Source organism: Oenanthe melanoleuca, chromosome 18 (genome assembly GCF_029582105.1).
Source record: "Oenanthe melanoleuca isolate GR-GAL-2019-014 chromosome 18, OMel1.0, whole genome shotgun sequence".
Classification (NCBI taxonomy): domain Eukaryota; kingdom Metazoa; phylum Chordata; class Aves; order Passeriformes; family Muscicapidae; genus Oenanthe; species Oenanthe melanoleuca.
Window position 1 is genome coordinate 9,268,218 of NC_079351.1, and position 13,805 is coordinate 9,282,022.

Here is a 13,805-nt window from a genome sequence, read left to right on the forward strand (position 1 = left end):
TACTGCTGAACTGAGATTATTCCATACATCAGTCCTACTGCTCAACTGAGATTATTCCATACATCAGTCCTACTGCTCAACTGAGATTATTCCATACATAATTCCTGTTGCTGTACTGAGATTATTCCATACATCAGTCCTACTGCTGAACTGAGATTATTCCATGTATCATTCCTATTGCTGAACTGAGATTATTCCATACATCAGTCCTATTGCTGAACTGAGATTATTCCATACATCATTCCTGTTGCTGAACTGAGATTATTCCATACATCATTCCTACTGCTGAACTGAGATTATTCCATACATAATTCCTGTTGCTGAACTGAGATTATTCCATACATCATTCCTGTTGCTGAACTGAGATTATTCCATACATCATTCCTGTTGCTGAACTGAGATTATTCCATACATCAGTCCTGTTGCTGAACTGAGATTATTCCATGTATCATTCCTATTGCTGAACTGAGATTATTGCATACATCAATCCTACTGCTGAACTGAGATTATTCCATACATCAATCCTATTGCTGTACTGAGATTATTCCATACATCATTCCTACTGCTGAACTGAGATCATTTAATACATAATTCCTATTGCTGAACTGGCATTATTTCAAGTGGCAACTTCTTTATGCTTGGTTTTGAAGACCTACCATGGTGTTTACACAAATGTTTGGATGAGTTGAGTCATTTGGAGGGTAAATCACAAGGAATTGAGACATCATGAGCAGCTGCAATGGAGCACAAGGCAGAAGGAGAGGTGGTTCTTTGCACAGGTGAATTGATACTGTACTAAGAGCTTTTCTGTGGCTGCCCAGGCTGTTGGGCAGATAGGTCAGGCATGCAGAGCACACTGGGCAGGCTATATTTACTCTGGCAGTGCCTCTGTCACCAGGCCATACATAGCCACTCTCATTCAGGGCAAGCAGCCTCAACAAATCAGTGCTCTGTGGAAGTGCTAAAGGATCTTAATTAAAGCTGTAATGCAAATGTTTACAAAAATACCATAGAATGCTCTGTCTGGATCTGGAGTCTTCATAGCCATGGTAAGTGATTGTATATTTATCTTTTAGAACAGAACTATTGTCAGTTTTGTCTGCAATTTGGATTAAAAGCTTTTTCTCTGTTTTCTAACAATATCAATGTAATTAAAAGATCAGTGTTTATTTTATGTTTTGCCTCAAGGCATAATAGAATATACATTCTTGTATATATATATGTGTGTGTGTATGTTTTATTATGTTCTTGCCAACATAACAGTAATTTTGCATAAAAGGAATCCAGATTTGCCTGACCATACAAAAATGAGGAAAGCAGACAAAGAAACAATATTACCCTGTTTATTAAGAAACAATATTACCCTGTTTATTAAAAAAAAGTATTGCCCCACTGATTGGAAAAGAACTTTCCTGCTACTTCAAGTTGCATGCTGATCACTAGATTTTCCATATAAGAAAACATTGGTTTTTAGTTAGGAATAATTGAAAAATAATGAGTGTGTGTTGTGATTGCTGTACTCTCATGTGGTCTTTTGTTTCCCACAGCCATGGGTATCTTTTCTATACTTGCTCTGCCATTGCTTCTCTTAGGGATCAGTGGAATTATTTATATTTACCAGTCAGTCAGGTGGCTGCTGTCCAAGTCAGCGGTGCAGAACAAGGTAGTGGTGATCACAGATGCCATCTCTGGACTAGGCAAGGGTGAGTTGTCTCATTTCTTCTCATTGTCAGGGAACAGAAGCAGCCAGAGTGACCCTCTGGGTGATAAACATGCACACATTGCCTTGGGTGTATTCATGACTGGCTGGATGAAGCAGAAGCTAATAAATATATTTATAAACAAACCCTATGATTTTTTAAAGTGTATATTTTCAGCCTCAGCCATGGGAACTACTGGTGAATTAGCAGGAGCTGCAGAGCTTTGTATTTATTTAATTCAGTAGAAGGAGATGTTTTATAAGAACACTGAGTGCTATTTTTAGCATGTTGCTACTGTAAGATCTCCTGACACAGGCTGTCAGTGCAGGGTGGCTGCACAAACAGGTGTCACCTTTCTCTTTACATGTTCTTTTTCAGCCCTGAGAGACCTCAGCAGCTCCTGGTGCTTGTGAACAGCAGTGCTCACCCCCCTTGCTCCTCTATCACCCTAATTCCTCCTCCTTGGCATCCTGCAGTGCTCCCAGCTGGGCTCCCTAGCTCTGTGCAGTGAGGACAAGGAGGGGGATGCCTTGGAGTGCCCACCCAGAACAGAGGCTGGGCAGTTAGAGAATAAAGTGGGGATTTGTTAAAGGCCTTCAGCAGATACACCTTGGGCTGTCAGAGCCTCCCTGAGGCTGCACCCAGAATGGACAATGGTCACAAGCTTTCCAGACAATTGTAAGTTTGGTCTGCTTGCATATCAGGGGTTAATCCTCTATCAAGAGATCAAAATTATGAGAGGGCAACTGAGAGGCTTTTTAAAAGATGGTTTATTGCCTAATGGCATCAGTCTCATAGAAGGGTGAGACTTGTGGTGTTACATTCAATGCCATAATATCAGAACCTGTCTAATTCTTAGTTCCAATGCCTTATGTTAGTTTTTTAGCCAATCACATACTGCTGTGAAACTTGGTACCCTCTTTTTGCACCAGTCTTTAGTTGCTTTGCTTTTAGTGGCTTTGCCTCAATGCGTCATTTTTAACCTATCATGTAACACTTCACAAACCTACATCTTAATACTTCTTACATATATCTTAAACTAAAATACATTCTTAAATACATTCTTAAATACATTCTTAAATACATCTTAAAGTTCTAACTTTATAACAGGTTCTATTGCTAAACTTAAAAATACTTTACTCTCTTAACATAATGCTTTGCTTACATAATGCGTATCTCTGTTTGCTTAGAACATATTTCTATTTAAACTACAAACTTATATTCTTGTTTTATATCTGTTTCACTTTCAATGCTCTAGTTCTCCAAGGTCTTAGGTCAAACCTTGTATCATCTCTATCTCTGAGGCTGTGTGCACAAGGCCTGGGAGCTCTCCATGCCTGCAATTCCCACATGCCTCCAATTACAGCTTTAGGTGATGAAGTCATATTCCCTCAGTTTGCTCCCTCCCAATTCACTTTTGTTTACACTTTTTGGGGCCTGAGGCTGTGGTGTGCCCTTGGATCACAGGCCCAGAGGGATTGTTTTGTCTGACCAAGATATGGAGACAGTAGCTAACAGTAGTTAGCAGTAGTTCTGGCCAGAACCAGGGGAGTTATATTTCAAATCTGTTTTAGAGAGGCATGGTTTAGAGTACTTCCACTGAGATTGGATGTATTGTAGAATTATAGGATGTCTGGGTTTCTAGATAAAAAAATCTCACTTGGAGCAGAAATATCACCAGTGCTGAGTTTGTTTGGCTGTGGCATCAAGCCAAATCTTGGAATCCTCCAGAAGAAAGAAAATTTATTGAACATTTCTCCAGCTGTCTTTCTCCAGCACTGCATGACCCTTGGGGAATATTTCCCTATCTTTGGTTTCCTTATTAATATTTCTTCCCCTTTTTTTTTTTTTTTTTTTTTTTTTTTTCCTCTCCTGTGGCGAGCTGCTACCTGTCTCTTGAGGCTAGAAAGCCAATTGTGTGTGTCTGGTACCCCCTCACTCCTTTTCATGTAGATAAAAAATGAGGTAACTCAAAGCACTTTTATTTTATTCCCCTAAATATACCTATGACCAGTATCCCATAGGCTGACACCAAGATGTTATTTGCAGGCTTGAATGATTCCAAATAATGCAGAATTAACTTTCCACTCAGGCATATGTGATGGCCATTCATTCAAAGCTTTAAAATACCAGCTGTGTGGCCAGCTGCTCTGGATGTGGGCTCTAAGGAAACAGCCAAATTCTTTTCCTACATGCCAGAATTTCCAGACTAAAGGTGACATTCATCGAAGTTAAAAAAGAGAAACAAATCTATGATGATTGAAGATGTTTTCAATGGTTTGTGGTTGTTATTGAAACCTAGTTCCTGTTTCTTCTGAGTGCTGTAACTCAGAGAAGTACAGGGAAGTTCTAGAGGAGAACATCATTGGTTTCCCTTTTTCACCTTTATTGCTGTTCACATACAAGTCTTTTTCTCTTTTTTTCTCACAAGATTGCCTCAACTGTTGTTTATAGGGAAAATACTGCCATAATTGCTCTGGCAAATACTCTTTTGAACATTAAAATAAAAATCCTTCTATGCTAGAAAAAAGAAAGAAAGTGGAAGGTGTTTTTAAAATTAGTGTTATAAATAATGAAAAAGTTTGCTTAAATAAAAGTTTCCAGCTGCACAGGTTTGAAAAACTACAAGGGTGGATCCATAAATACTCCCATACAGATATTAAGAGTATGACATGATCATTTAATGGGTAGATTAGCATAGCTGGATTTCCTGAGGGTATTGAAATCTGAAGGAAATGTTTCTTGGAGGACAGCAAGCATAGCCCTGGGGTTGTTCTGTTCTGGCAAAGCAAACAGGCTGGCACAGCATTGTAAGAGCATGTTCCTTTTCCTCCCATGCTGGTTGTGCTGTCATGAAGGTTTGATTAGGGACCAGACAGGAGAGCTTCAAGGCTGAGAGCTTTTCTGAAGAAAGACCAAAGCAGGAAGAATGACTCTTGATTTTCAGTTATATGAGCACACAAAGCAACCCACTGCCAGTTACCTCTCTGGTAACACCTCTGGTTTTGGGCTCATCATCAGCTGCATCCTCAGCCTGTCTGCAAGAATTGATCTATTCTGAGAAAAAAGGGCAGGCAGTTGTGAACTTTTCCTGGTTAGGAGGACAGCCTTGATGGATTCCTGGACTGAGCATCACTGTTTCAGCTCAGCTGAGCTAGAACAGGCACCTGGAGCAGCCAGAGGGATCCAGCCAACAGTGGATTTCTCCAGATGCCCATGGGGTTTCTGTGCTTTATGTTTTAAAATAATGCAATAGATGACAGGATGGTGAGGAACATACTCTCCCTCAACATCACATAGAGGAGAAAATAGACCAGACACAAGTTGTCAAGGTGCTCCAGCCTTGTATCTCAGCATTAGCTTGAACACCCCATGAAGACCTGCACTAAGAGTTGGTTGCAGTCCTGCAGCCAGTGCTGAGCTGGGATGGGAGGTAACACTCACTGCCAGGTCCTCTTGTTATTTGAGTCCCCTCTTTCAGAAATGCACTGTCATAGCTCACTTGTGTAAAAAAGGGAGAAGAACTCTCTGAGACCTGTCCTAAATTGAGTAGACCCCTAGCCTAGACCCCTAGTGCCAGCCCTGCTTTCCCAGAAGCTTTTTGGTGCTTTTCTCAGAAAGGCTTCAGGGAATATACCCAAACAAGCTGGTCCCTGATGCCTCTGCTGCTGGGAAGGTTTAGTGCTCAGGAGATAAAGCTCTTGGGATGGATTACATCTGGAGGGGAGGGTCTTTTGGAGAAAGGAATTTTTCACAGGTGCTTCATTAGTGGGTCAGTTTAAGTAAGTTTACCTGTATTAGTCTTTTTCAAAGTTGTGGATGAGTTCTGTGCTGCCAAGAGTTTCAGGTGGCTGCTGTGACTGTTCACCGGGGCTGGCTGGTTTCTTTATAGAGAAGCAGACATCAAGGTTTGCAAAAGTTGCAGTTTGAGTTTTATGTGTAGTTTTATAGCAAATGTGTCTGGGAAGGACATACAGACAAATTTTTCTAACTCAATCTCATCATCCATTGACTGACATAGTTATTTTCTTAATTACTTTTTTATTAAATCTCATTACTAAACATGTGCTGCACTATTAATATGCATTAGCCCATTAAATTAAATTTAATTTATTTCTCACCTATGTACTATCACAAGTCAATGATTTCTTTTTTTCTCATATTATTTCAAAATTTATGAGTTTTAAAGCATGGATTCAACACCCTTAGCAAAACTAGCATCCCATTTCAAGCAAAATAAACAAAACCAATTTGCCACTTTTGTAATTTTTTTTTTTTTAATGTCTTTCTCTCCTAGAATGTTCTCGTGTGTTTCATGCAGGAGGAGCAAGGCTTGTGTTGTGTGGCAGGAACTGGGAAAAGTTAGAAGCCTTGTATGATGCCTTGATTAGTGTGACAGACCCCAGCATGGTAGGTATTCATAGCCTGGCACAAACCTTGCTCAGGGACAGAATGTCATTCTAGATCCACTAAAACAATGTGAAACATGATTTGCTATCAGTGGTGGCTTTGGTCACCCAGGTAACAACACCAAACACAGTCCAGAGAGAGAAACAAACACTTCTGAGGGTCTTGAGAGCATGATGCCAAAATTCTGCTCTCTTGAGCTAATCCTGCCAAGCCTCTGAGCTCTGAACAAGCCACCCAGCTAGAAATCCTCAGCAGAGGAATCTGCCTGGTAATTTGGATGATAGGGATCCAAATGCTTGATTTAATGACAGGAAATTTTTCATATAATTAGTGTGCTCAAGGAGTGGGAGATAGGTCTAAAGATCAAATTCATTTTGAGCTTCTCCACTATTTGAGGAAAGCTAGAAGGGATTTGGAGTAAAAACAAGAACAGTCTTTTCCTCATGGCCACTGACAGTGGACCTGCAGAACTGCTGCTGCTCCAGCTCCAGCTTTTTGGCAGGAGTTTCTTGAGGTTCATGGCAAAGCTTCCCTTCTGTGACCAACACACAGTTGACTCATTCCAGGTGCTCCTGAAGGCGTCACATAAATTTTGCAGTCATTTCTCATCAGACCTACAAATATTTGTGGGGTATTTTTTTGCAGTGGGCTTCATTCATCTGTATAAATAACCACAAAAGTAGTGTGTTCATGTTAGCCTGCACAGATCCAACTAGGAAAAAATATTAAGTGTGATTAAGGGTTCTGCAATACATTGTCTAAGTAATACAGTAAGGGAAAAAGCTTTGAGTTCATTCCTCTGTCCCACAGCTGATAAAATCTGTTTTTGCAGAATCATACAAATGTGAACTCCATTTGTATAACCTATAGCAAAACAAACCATTCCTGCCTTCCATCTGTCCCATGTGTGTGTGGCTCATCTATCAAAGCACCAAACCCCAGTCTCTTGTCAGCAAAGGGTTCTCCCCAGAAAGACCCTGACTTGAACTGGTAGGAGTCACCCTTGTGTCTATTTTCTGTCCCCATTGGTTGCAGGAGAGACAAAACTCACTGGGATTTACTGCAGCTGACCCTTCCCATGGTGTTCTGCTTCATCTGAAGTTCTGTGTCTGTGAATTCCCAGTCTCACAGAATCACAGGATGGGTTGGATTGGAAGGATTTTAAACACCATCCAGTGTCACCCCCTGCCATGGGCAGGGACACCTTCCACTGTCCCAGGGTGCCCCAGTGTCCAGCCTGGCCTTGGGCACTTCCAGAGATCCAGGGGCAGCCACAGTTTCTCTGGAAAACCTGTGCCAGGACCTCAGCACCCTCACAGGGAAGGATTTTCCCCAATATCCCATCCAGCCCTGCCCTCTGGCAGTGGGAAGCCATTCCCTGTGTTCTGGCACTCCAGGCTTTTGTCCAAAATCCCTCTCCAGCTCTCCTGGAGCTCCTTTAGGCACTGGAAGGAGCATTAAAGTCCTCCAGGCTGAACAACCCCAGCTCTCATTGCTGGGGTTGTTCAGCCTGGAGAGAACCATCTTCTTTCTAGAGTGAGTTAATCTCAAAATCTTAAATTTATGTGAGAATGTCAAAAACACTTCGAGTATCAAGGTAAATTAATTTACAAGATAAGGAAATAGAAATAGAAATAGAAATAGAAATAGAAATAGAAATAGAAATAGAAATAGAAATAGAAATAGAAATAGAAATAGAAATAGAAATAGAGTCTGAATATAAGAAGCACCATTGAAATGAGTCTTTTCTCATCAGACATATGCTCCAAAGCTGGTACTCCTGGATATCACAGACATAAGCTGCATTAGAGATGTAGCTAAGGAAATCCTGAACTGCTATGGCTGTGTGGATGTGCTGATCAACAATGCAAGCATGAAGGTGAAAGGAGCAGTGCAGAGCATTTCACTGGAACTTGATAAAAAGATAATGGATGCCAACTATTTTGGACCTATAACATTAACCAAAGGTATTTTAATTTTTTTTTTATTTTTTTTTTTACCACTTATAGCACATGGACAATTAAACAGGTTAATACTGCAGCTAACTCTGCATGGAGAATTCAGATGAGTCTAGAAGACAATTTCCAGCTGTTGCATTTTGTGATACTTTTGCTTGCAGTATTGAGACAATCTTCATTGAATTTGTGCTGTTCACACTTCAGCTCTCACTCCTTTTCACTAAATACACTCAGCTCTTTTACTTATGTGGCTCTCTCTTGTATTTCTGTTTTTGCAGCCATTCTTCCTAACATGATCTCAAGAAGAACTGGCCAAATTGTTCTCATTAATAGCATCCAAGGGAAAATAGGAATTCCATTTCGTGCAGCTTGTAAGTTTTACATTGCAAAAACATGTATTTTAATGCATAAGTTGTGAGGAGTCTGTGACACTCATCATAGGTTATTAAAAGTGATAATTTGCATCCAAATTTGGTATTACTACAGTATTTGGCTGAATTTTTTCCAAATTGGAACTCAATTAGTAATAATTGAAATGCTACCTTTGAAATATAACTGCTGCTGGACTTGAGAGAAGAATGATAAAAAAATGTGACAGCGAATTTTAAATATTTATATAAATAAATATTATGTAGTTAAAAACAATATCTGATCTATACTTGTGCATTTTGATAGAAACCTTCATGAAGAATAGAGTGTAAATATAAAATATGAGTAGACAAGAGATACTGCTTTGTGGAGCAATAATGTGTTTAGGTGTGGGAGTTTAAAAGGAAATGTAGGAATTGCTTTCTGCTTGTCTTTCCAGAAAATTTTCAATGTCTTTCATTCAAAACTCTAAGGAATCAAGGCTGTTCTGAATTATGATGGAAGGTCTTTGCATTAATAAAATACAAAATTAGTGGACAGAAAATATAGGAGAGATGATGTTTTAAACTTGGGACAGATGTAAAGAGACGTTTTTAGCTTGACAGAAAGAGTGAGCCATGGGCTCTGAATTAAAAAGTCTGTGAGACCTCAGAATTGTGACTTACAGACCCATGAAAGAAAACTACAGTGACATGAGCTGTAAGGAAAGCAGCAGAAAAAAATAAATTAAAACATGTCTTTATGTCTTTGTAAATTTATGCATAAATCTATGCAGAGCCCACATCTAAGAGCTACAAAAAGGGCTCAAAAAGGCATCAACACCTTGATGTGGCACCTGGAAAACTTCCCATCTAGGATACAGACAGCTGTGTCAAATTCATTGTATGTGTGTAAAACCATAGGAGGCAGAAGAACCAACAGAGAGAGTTTTTACAGTGCCCCTACCAATATTTGTCTGCATGAAATGAAGCTGCCAGAGGAAGGGATGTCAAAATGAATGAATGCAGAAGCATCTCTCTGTTCCCAGAGCCCCCCTGCCACTGCCTGGATGGAAACAGGTTGATTTTCACTGTGAACTGAGGCAAATGAAGGTGGCTGAGCACTCTGCAGTTCTGCACTGAACACACAGCTCTGCTGACCAAGTTTCACAAACTATCATCCTATTCATACTGTTCTCAATAACAAGACTAAAAGCAGATAAAAATCATGACATTTAGTTGCTTTAAAATTCACTTTAGCATTAGAAGTAGCTCAGATTGCTGCTGCAGGGCAAAGTCCTAATGAGTTTACAAAGCATGAGGAGCACTGCATTCCAGCATTGGACATGCATTCCATACATTTTATGGATGTGTTACAAACTGCAGAAACAGAAGGTGTGAGGACTCATCTCAGGGACCATTCCATCCTCCAAAGACATTTTTGAACTGTGGAGAGAACAGAATTGTTATTTCCCAACCTAGAATGGGCTATTTCTGACTGGGAAATGCAGCCATGTGCTGTTTAGCATGTCCAAGAGACTGTACTGTGTAGTAAATTCTTATTGCTTGTTTTAAATAGGTCATATGATAATTTCTCTGCATAATTTGCATTTTGGTTAATCATTCCATGCTTATTTTCCCAAACATTGGAGCTTTATTATACACCTGCTTTCATGCAACCATCTAAACATACATATTTGTGCTTTTTACTTTTAGATGCTGCTTCCAAGCATGCTGCTGTAGGTTTTTTTGATTGCCTTAGAGCCGAAATGGAAGAATTTGATATTTCTGTCAGCACTGTGAATCCAACCTTCATCTGTTCATACCATTGCCAGCCTGCACCAGGCAACTGGGAGGCATCTATTTGGAAATGTAAGTTTGGGTGGATGAAAATAAGGCACATAAAGCAGGAGGGAGGCTTTTCCAGAGTAAAAACAAAAGGAAAAATAAAGGAAATTACAGAAAGGATGAACAGGCATGAGAAGCAAAAGAAAAGAGATATTGGAGAGGTAATATTGGGCTGGTGAAAAGAGAAGGAATGTGGAATGAGACAATGTTGTGTGAGACAATAAATACATCAGGGCATCAGGAATGGAGGGGCAGGAGAGCCTGAAAGATTCAAAGGGACAATTCCACTGCACTCAGGTTGCTCCTGTTCTTAGGGACTTTAAGGATTTTACCCCAATTATAAAAAGATCTTGGCCACATACTGCTGAATGAGGGGAAGGGTTTGAAAGTGCATAGAAATTAAATTGATTTGACTGATTCATTAGTTGTATATCTTTTTAACACCATTCCCTCAGAGTATCTGCCTGCCTGCCTGTCTGTGTGTCTGGGGCTCTCACTCCTCTCTCATTTACAGTCTTTTTCAGGAAGGTGTCCTATGGTGTGCACCCCGTGGAGGTGGCAGAGGAAGTCCTTGCCACAGTGAGCAGGAAGAAGCAGGAGGTGCTCATGGCCAATCCCATCCCCAGAGCAGCAGTTTACATTAGAACATTCTTCCCCGAGCTGTTTTTTGCCATTGTTGCCTCAGGGATTAGGGAAAAGCTGAAGACAGAAGAGGAAAATTGATTTTGTTCAATTATTTTCCTTGGTTTTGACCTTAAAAAAAAAAGGTTTCTGTTTTGAAAGTGAGTGACTTCTGCTGCTTGCTATGAGTCAAATAATGCCACTATCACTGACACACACATTCATCTATAAAGCTTCTACTCTTGTGGTTTTAGGGATTATGACAATGTTCCTTTGGAACCAAACTGCTCTTGCTGCTGCAGTCCCATTGCTCATGTAACTTCCAGCTCCAGCTCACTTTCATAGCTCATTCTCCAGTAGAACCACCAAACATGAAAGGAATTCTGAGGACTAAGGAGTGTGTCATCTTGCAGGGACATGAGCCTTTTGCTGTATCTGTGATTGAGCTGCTCTGGCTCCAAGGACTCTCAGGGAGGTTCTCCCCACTGGGATGAAGGGTCAGTTCCTGCAGCCCCTGCTGGAGCTCCATCTATTTTCTGCTGTAGCACTGGGGTTTTGTTGTACTGTGAGTGGCTATGCCTTAACTGGGAAGTCAAACAGTCATTTTTTCAAAATTTTCTGGGTCCTCAGCAGAACTCTACTCCTCCAAACCAATGGGCATTTGCTGTGATCTCAGTGATATTTTTTCTGTACCTCAGCAACAGCCAAGTCCCCCACATTTCCATAAGAGCAAGATGCAGAATAAACATGATTTGATCAGAAAAGGATCAGGCACCACAGGACATCCCACCTGAACATGAATCAACATTGTTTGTGGTTTCCCATCCCTGGAGGTGTCCAAGGCCAGGCTGGACAGGGCTTGGAGCAGCCTGGGATTGTGGAAGGTGTCCCTGCCCATGGCAGGGGTTGGAATGGCAGAGATGCTCTTTGAGGTCCCTTCCAACCCAAACCATTCTGTGATTTCTATGATTTCTATTACTGGTTTTCTTTGTTGTAAAACAAGTGGATTACTTGTTAAAATAAGCTGAATAATCCTTCTGTTCTAGAGATCAGCAGAAATTCTTCACACAATTTCACTTTGAAAAGTGAGCAGGTCAAGGAGCACAGTAGAAGGCAGTGAAAGAGGTAAAATAACACCTGTATCCTATCAAGAAAGTTTTAAAAAACAGATGTATTTTTATCTAGAAAGTAGAGGAAAGTTGTATCTTGATGATTTTCAAATCCCTGAAATGTACTGAAGAGAAGGTAGGACTGGCCTGTTCTCCATTTCTGCTGGAGCAGGACAATGTGCTAAAATTACTGCAAAGGAGATTTCCAGGGACAGCATTTTCTGCTAAGAATAGTTAAGCACAAAGGATAAATTGCCACAGAAATTTTCAAATGCCTGTCTTTGGAAGGTTTAAAGAAGAGATTAATGAAACATCTGTAAAAAAGCAATGTAGTTTTAATTTATCTGCCTAGAAGAAAAGAAGGATTAGATGACCCTTTAAATGGGTCACACTTTTCTCCAATTTAGTGGCTTTTTCTCATCTTGAAGATGAGGTTTCTCCACTGGTATTTCAGATGCTTTTTTTTTTTCTCTCTGGGGAAATCTATTATTTAATCTGAAGATTTCTATTTCATTTGTTGATCTCTGTTTCGCCGTCTCACCTGTGGATATATGTTGTACATAAAAATATTATGATGAGAAAAAGCAATATTAGGATGAGTTCAGGACAGCAGGAATTGCATCCCAGAGATTCCCATTTCTCTCACTAACTGGAAATCATGACTACTGTGTACTTATGTCACAGGTGTCTGAAATTTATTTAAATGCTATAGTCATCAAAATTGCTTGGATCTAATGAATCAGAATAAAAATGCTGCTGGTGTTTTCCTCTGCTTTCAAATCATGTGGTTCCAGGACTTACTGGGTGTCAAAAGTTAAAATAAGGGCCAGAATATGAAATTGTGGCTTACAAATAGGGATAAGAAATCTTACATTTCATCAGGTTAATTTATCTACCAGATATCCAGCAGACAACATATAGCTTCTTGAATGGTTACCAGGAGAAAAACAGACAGTTGGAGATTTAAGAATGGATCTGGATGGATTCTTACTGCACAATTATTTAAAAAGCCCTTGCCCACCTACAGCACTTTATATGCATTCAAACCAGGGTAAGAAACAATTCTGGCTGTGTTAGTAACCTGCAGGCTAAGAAAAAAAATCATGAGGCATTTGCTGAAATTGGATTTTTCAAAGGACTTATAGGCATCAACCAAGTATGTTCCTAGATGAGGTAGAAATTCTTCCATGAGACCCAGAACAACATGAGAGGGGTAAAAATCCATTGTAAAAAGAGTTAGGGTTGACAAAAAGCAGAAAGTCTGGAAGAATTCCTCTGTCAGTGAAGCTGTTAGAAACACATCCATCATAAATAAATGTGTGAAACAAGGGGAAAGAATCAAGATCTCGTGTTTTGGTTAAGGGATTTACCAAACTTCAGCTTCTAACAGAGTGGGCACCAAACTCTAACAACTGCTTTGTTCTCCTGCTGAACTGAAGGTGGCAGTTTCAGAGCACTGTAAAGGATAAAGACAGACTTTTCTAAAGATTAAAGAGGAAATCTTATCTGCAGCCACCTAGTAGGATGGAGTAGGGAATAAGGAGGCAGATTCTTCTCAAATATGCACAGTAGAAAAAAAAAGGGAGATGGATACAAACTGGAGCACAGGACATTCTGATTTGATATCAGGAAATAGTTTTTCTACATTTGCAGCACCTGTTGCCAACAAGGCCAGGAAATCTCATTTCTTGAATACATTCAATACATACACAAAACTCTCCTCTCTTACCACTAATGGTTTTCTTCTGACTTAATGATGCTTCTCTGTTATCAGCTCCACCTTATCACTGGCCATAACCTGACCTGCTATGG

General features: G+C 40.0%; 1 protein-coding gene across 1 annotated transcript; it reads left to right on the top strand.

Annotated features, from left to right (window-relative positions):
- Positions 1–718: 718 nt before the first annotated feature.
- Positions 719–13,318, top strand: DHRS7C (dehydrogenase/reductase 7C). Its single transcript, XM_056506075.1, has 7 exons — positions 719–1,049; positions 1,548–1,703; positions 5,998–6,110; positions 7,867–8,077; positions 8,347–8,439; positions 10,132–10,287; positions 10,778–13,318. The coding sequence occupies exons 2-7, from the start codon at positions 1,550–1,552 to the stop codon at positions 10,984–10,986; spliced, it is 936 nt and encodes a 311-aa protein (XP_056362050.1). The 5' UTR covers positions 719–1,049; positions 1,548–1,549; the 3' UTR covers positions 10,987–13,318.
- The last annotated feature ends 487 nt before the right edge of the window (positions 13,319–13,805 follow it).